Source organism: Penaeus vannamei, chromosome 43 (assembly GCF_042767895.1).
Source record: "Penaeus vannamei isolate JL-2024 chromosome 43, ASM4276789v1, whole genome shotgun sequence".
NCBI classification, from domain to species: Eukaryota; Metazoa; Arthropoda; class Malacostraca; order Decapoda; family Penaeidae; genus Penaeus; species Penaeus vannamei.
Window position 1 is genome coordinate 12,966,274 of NC_091591.1, and position 6,575 is coordinate 12,972,848.

A 6,575-nucleotide genomic window follows, 5' to 3' on the forward strand; every position below is an offset into this window, starting at 1 on the left:
TTCTCCTTTCTTTCCTTGCTTACGACGAGTTTTTCTTGTAGCAGACAGAATTATACCTTAATCACCACATGGTCACTTTTTCCTAAAGGAGGACAGTACTCGAAATCCTTAATATCATCGTTACGCTCTGTGAATATTAGGTCAAGCATAGGCGGTCTATCTAGTCCTCTTACCCTGGTATGATCTGTTACTTTCTGGAAAAGGCAATACTCATCTATGACTTCTAGCAATTTAGCATTCCACGAATCTGGTTGCGCTCTGGGATCGAAACTTTCCCAGTCGATTTTGCAATTAAAATCCCCCTGTGATAAGAATTTCTTTGGCATTGGTTTCCGAAAGTTGTAGCACTTCTTCCAGGCTCTTTGATGTCTCTTTAATTGGTTTTTGGTAATTTTCTTGTGACCACACCGATGTTTGAGGTGGCATGTATACCGTGGCTATTATTATGTTTACCCCGTTTGTTTCTACCTCAGTTACCTTCAGTTCCACTATGATTACTTTCTAACTCTTTTATAACAATTCCTTTTCATATTAATACTGCTACACCCTCCATTTCCATCTGCCCTATCTTTACTCCAAATATTATAGTCTTGGAGTCCTAATGTTACATCGTCTATGGAGGGATCCAGTCTGGTCTATTTGTGTGTGTGTGTGTGTGTGTGTGTGTGTGTGTGTGTGTGTGTGTGTGTGTGTGTGTGTGTGTGTGTGTGTGTGTGTGTGTGTGTGTGTGTGTGTGTGTGTGTGTGTGTGTGTGTGAATGTATGTATGTATGTATGTATGTATGTATGTATGTATGTATGTATGTATGTATGTATGTATGTATGTATGTATGTATGTATGAATGTATTTATGTATGTTTACATATATATACACATGCACACGTATAAAAGAAAATAAATAATAGTTACCCCTGTTATTCACACGAAAAGAAGAAAACCAGACAAAAACGTTTGTCCACCGCGCACATTAATAGTTACACACAATATTGTAATATTACTTTGTTTTTCTATCAATATACTTACGGACATAGCAAACTGCAGGAAAATTCCCCATGAGCCGTCATGTGGCATGAATTTCGTAGCACGAACTAGAACAAGTCCCAATTCAATAATATGAAGACGAAGCCAGAGTCAAAAAGGAAAACCAAAACCAAAACAAAACAACCAAAAATCCCAATAAAGCAACCAAATACTTTCAGAACATACCATAATACTTATCTAAAATATTTCTTATGATTTTTCAACATCGTAATCATTTTTGCATTGACAGATAACAATCAGCAAAGCATCTCGACAATAACAACGTTTGTAAACTCCGGGCCATGGCGGACCAAACAGCGCGTCAGCTCCAGTACGAATATAAAGCGGTAAATATATCTTTCCCTATTTTATCTTTACTCTGTTTGCCTCTTAAGTTACAGTTTAAGTGCAGAGTCTGTCAGAAAAGTGGCATGTCTTATGTCTCTGGCGTTAAGTGGTGAAAGACGGAAGGAAGGTGGCATGAGCGGCTTCGTGTAAGTTTTGAAATTCGGTCTGGGGAGATTTATGCCATTTTTATCTGATTTAGGGTTAATTGTATGGCCTAAGCGTGTCACGCAGACTCTATATCCACTATTTCATCTTGTCATTGTGATCACGTGATACTTTAACAAGTTTTTTAGGTTTAGTTGTATGTTGTGAAGAAAACCCCAAGACGAGGGAAGGAAATTTTTTATTTAATTTCTCACATGCTGTGTAAGTACATGAACTGCACGGGCGATGTCAATAAAGATAAGTAGCAACATTTAATGCGAAGATATTTGTTAGTATTGCATGTCACCAGCTGTAGGCCTACACTGATAACAGATACTCTTCATTCCAAGTAAGTGAGGCTGGACACCACATGTTGCTTGCCGGTACAGTCATAAATTGCACACGACTTGTGTATGAATGTTGACTTAGATACAGTAGCACGCATACAAAGCTGAAATAAAATGGAACAAAAGGAAATAACTAAAATACAGTAGCATGCATACAAAGCTGAAATAAAATGGAACAAAAGGAAATAACTAAAATACTGTTGTTACTTAGCAATCTTTTAGAATATGTTCACCTAACAGATCACGATGATTTCGGTATCTCTGGATTCATCTCACTGTCTAGTTTCCAAATATGTAGATATTATTGCTTGGAAACCCCCGAAACTCCCCCCACATTCGTGACCCCGATAGCAGGGGGAGGGCATGAGAGGTACCAGGAATATTGTGGGGTAAAATGTAAATGATATATACAGAATCAGTCACAATATTGTCTAATGCAGGGGGTGTGCCTCTTGAAACCCCCCCATAGGGAGTTGCCGGCCCTAACCCACGCCCAGGAAAACAAAGAATCATCCACATATTCAAAGCAGGAGAGAGCGTCTGACATACTTGGCAATGCTGCTCCCGCATGGCGTTCGTATGCTTGCGCCTGCTGCGAATATGTGGAGGATTCTTTGTTTTTCTGGGTGGGGGTTTGGGGCAGCAGCCCCCAATGGGGAGAGGTTGCAAGGGGCATAGCTCCCAGCATTAGGCAATATAGTGACTGATTGTGTATATCATTTACATTTTACCTGGCAATTTCCCTGGTACCTTTCATGCTCTCCACTGCTGTCAAAGGCCAAGAATGTGGAGGTTGTGGGGGGCTTCCAAACAATAAAACGTACATATTTGCATTGTAGACTGTAAGAGGAATCCAACGATACCAAAATTGTCGCGATTTGTTAGGCGGACGTATTCCAAAAAATTACCTGCTATTCTTATGAGAAGTCGTAACAATGACTATTTCTATGACATGTGCATTCACTATAATTTCGCACTAAGGCGATTACATGTGGTATTGTCATTGTGTTCTGTGCTGTGGCTGTTCTCAGTTTCGTAGACAGTGTTTGATTTATTGTCAAACGTTATTTAAGTTATTTCCTACAATTTACTGATATTTTCAATTCACAAACATAAGGACAATCTTTTAATTTTGTCCATAAGTATAAAGACTGTAATTTGTTCTTATGCAAATTTTCCTCTGTTGAAAATTATTCCTCTTTGAAAATAAAAAGAAAAGCTTTGGGGTCTCTCTTGATAAAGTATTAATTGAGCCGTCTCCTACATTTTTATTGCAGTATTTTCTTTAAAAATACAAATGGCATTGTCAGCCTTTATAAATGATACATTGACAATAAAAGTAGGGATACCACTTCAGATTTAGATTGATTTGTAAAATTAATATATTATAAGCAAGATTTATTTCAGTATTTACCTTGTCTTATTATTACAATATATTATCAAAATAGGGTATATAATGATACAAATGTTTGTTCTTATAAGCAATATTAAATTTGAGATGTGGCAGAGTAAATCACAGACAAATTCACAGAAGGATAGTCATAGACCTTTAGCGGAATAGTGCCCTTGGTCTCGAAATAGTTTTTAGTGTTTCACATGAATCATTTGGGGAAAAAAGTTCTGGTGGGGTACCTAGGAAACGGCTCATACCAATAATCCTCTATCACATCAATAGTCAACAGACAAACCACGAGTAGGGGTTACCATGACACTAGGTGAAAACAAACCAGTCTCTCATAGAAACCTCTAACAGAATAATGAATGTTATGTTAATATCATGAGAGAAAATGTCATATGAGCATGTTATTTTATCCTACTAGCGCCGGTACATTTTCAAGCCGTAAATAATAGTTTCGGGCGGCTTCAAAATCGGCGCCTGGGCCAGTCCAGCAACCGGCCTGCCCGCTGCTTGCCAGGGACGACAAAATCAGAGCGCAAGCTCCAATCTTGTCACACTGCCAGGTGTTTTTTTCTTTTATTTTCTTTTCTTTTCCTTTTCTTTTCCTTCTTTTTCTTTTTTCTTTTTTCCGGGCATCTCACATGTAAGACACCCCATGCAAGTGGGTTAAAAAGCAGAGAGAAAAGACATCATGAAGGGAAACTATAAGTTGTCCATATTGTCTGCCTGCAGAAATATGAATTGACGATTCTTCGAAGTGGTCTAACATTGAATTGATGATTCTGTTGGCTGTTTGAACAACAATTTGATGGAAAAGAAAAGTCTAACCTTTCACATATTCTGAGATTGCTAGAAGAAACCCAAAAAATGGAAGCGATGGGTTGAGGCCACAACACACGTAAACACCGATATATTAGACTGCTTGGGTGCTTGATGGAAAATATGTTTACGTCTGCTTAGAAAATTTTTTTGAAGATAAGAGTTTTATTGATCTATAAATTAATATATCACACCTTTTCTACTTTTAATGTAAACATATTTTCTACCAGGCGCCAAAGCGCTGTCATGACTGTTTACACATTTCATGGCCTGAACCTATCGCTTTCATTTTTCGGGATTCTTCTCACGATCTGGGAATATGTGAAAGGTTAGACTTTTCACAAACCTTTCACAAATGCCTACACAACTCAGCATTTTCACTCAAAAAAATACTTGGATAAACACAGTGAATCTATAAGCATGTACATTGAGTGTATGAATGAACGAGGGTTTGTTTTCACCAAGTGCTCATTACTAGGTGCAGTTGCTATGTTTTACCAAATCGGTCTATTCGAAAATATATACAATAATATTAACAAATTATTTCATATCAAATTTTGAACACTGGCTATTCTCATAACACCAACAACAGTCACAGTACTGTACACAATGACAATACCACGTGAGAAATTATAGTGAATGTGCTTGTCATCCCAGAACTTCCCCCATGTCATGAGAATAGTCCATAAATAATTTTTACAACTGGTCGTAAGAATATCTACAGTGTATTTGATGTTTTGACAAATGATCATATAAGCTGTCAAACCCCACTCCAGGTCAGACAGGAAATTGTATTAGATTTGACAAGACTGGATAGTGGTCTAGGGGCAGAGCCCCTTGGTTAGGAAAGTTTTGGTTTATATAGCAGTGTTTTTGGAACTCTAAGGAATGGCTGGAATAATAGGGACTTAATCTTAGAAGGGGGAAGGTCACTTTGTAAACATTACCAATACTTTCATTTATATAAAATAACAAAGAGATTCAGGTATGATGATTGAAAGAAAAAATGAAGATTGTAAGATTGTGATGTCCACTTTGATTTCTGTTACTTAATATTGTTTACATGTAGATGGGTTTGTAAGCACTTAGTCACCAAGAAGTCAAGCACAACTACTAATCAAACATAGTAGGAATATATGGTGAAATTAATGAGATATATTTACATAATGGCTGCAGTAAGACAAGAAAAATATAGTAACTCATAAAAAAAAATAAGTTTTACAGTGATAAATCAAATGTTAATTTTACACAACAGTTCCACACAATAGGCCGCAGCAATTTTGGTATTGATGGATTCCTCTCACTCTCTAGAATCCAAATATATAGCGATTATTACATGGAAACCCCCTGGCTCCAATAGCAGGGGAGGGCATGAAAGGTACCAGGGAAATTGCAGGGCGAAATATGAATGATATACATAGAATCAGTCATCATAGTGTCCACTGCAGGGGGCTGTAACCCTTGCAACCCCCATCCTGTGGTATATATTGTAGGAGCTGTGAGTTGCAAGGGGCTGTCCCTCTTGTGACCCCCAACCCCTGCAGTGGAAGACAAAGAATCCTCCATGTATTCACGGCAGGAGAGAGGCTGTCTTCAGAATATGTGGAGGATTCTTTGTTTTCCTGGGGGGCAGAGGTTGGGGGATGGCATCATCTTCCATACCCTCCCATGCTATTTGAGCCATGATTTTCATTTTTAGGGTTTCCATACAATAATTTCAATATATTTGGATTCTAGAGATTGAGAGGAATCCATTGATGCTAATATCATTGTGATCCATTTTGTGGGATTGTTGTGTAAAATTACCAATGAAATTACTTGCAAGGGCAGAGAATAACTTAGGAACGTAAAAAACATGCTACAACAAATGTATGTAGAGGCTAAGTTAAGGCTTGTTAGTTTCCTAGAGTGCCTGGAGTAATAGATCCTGTCTCAGAGGTTTGTCTTCACTTCATTAAGAGTTTACCTGTTGGTAGATTTTTCATATTTTCTTTACTTCTTCTCCTATCCCCAACAATCATTGGGAATCTTAAGATTGTGGGGTGTACACTAAAAGTTCCCTTTAGCCAAACTTTACAATTTGATTATGTCTTCAACTCCAGCTTATAGTCTTGGGGGATCCTGGGGGGAACCAAGGGTATGAGGGTTAGGACATGTGGATATAAATTGCCCTTCCTAGTGGGCTTTGTCTTTCAACCCCTTCCCAGTTGCTGCTTTTCTATCTGACTGCTTTGTCTATTAAGATATTGCTTTGGTGCGGTTAGTAATGAGACAACAGAAAAGTCATGTTTGCCAGGATATGGTTTAACATGAACATAGTTATTTGCTTTAAGGAATGGGAAGTCTAGACTTAGTCCTGGGGGGCATGTAGATACTTACCCCATTGGCCAGACCAACACAAACTCGTATGCGATGTCAAGATTCCGTGCCTCCTCTCTGCAGTGTTAATATGTCTTTTTCTGCATAAGTATTTTGGGAAATCTTTACGGTACGGATGCA

The 6,575-nt window shown here is 38.1% G+C and overlaps 1 protein-coding gene across 1 annotated transcript in view; it reads left to right on the top strand.

Annotated features, from left to right (window-relative positions):
• The first annotated feature begins 1,275 nt into the window (after positions 1-1,275).
• Brr2 (U5 small nuclear ribonucleoprotein l(3)72Ab) overlaps positions 1,276-6,575 on the top strand; it is an 18,019-nt gene continuing 12,719 nt past the window's right edge. The window contains exon 1 of the mRNA XM_070118953.1: positions 1,276-1,366. Coding sequence (XP_069975054.1) covers positions 1,322-1,366 — 45 coding nt within the window. The 5' untranslated portion in view covers positions 1,276-1,321. The remainder of the gene's footprint in view (positions 1,367-6,575) is intronic.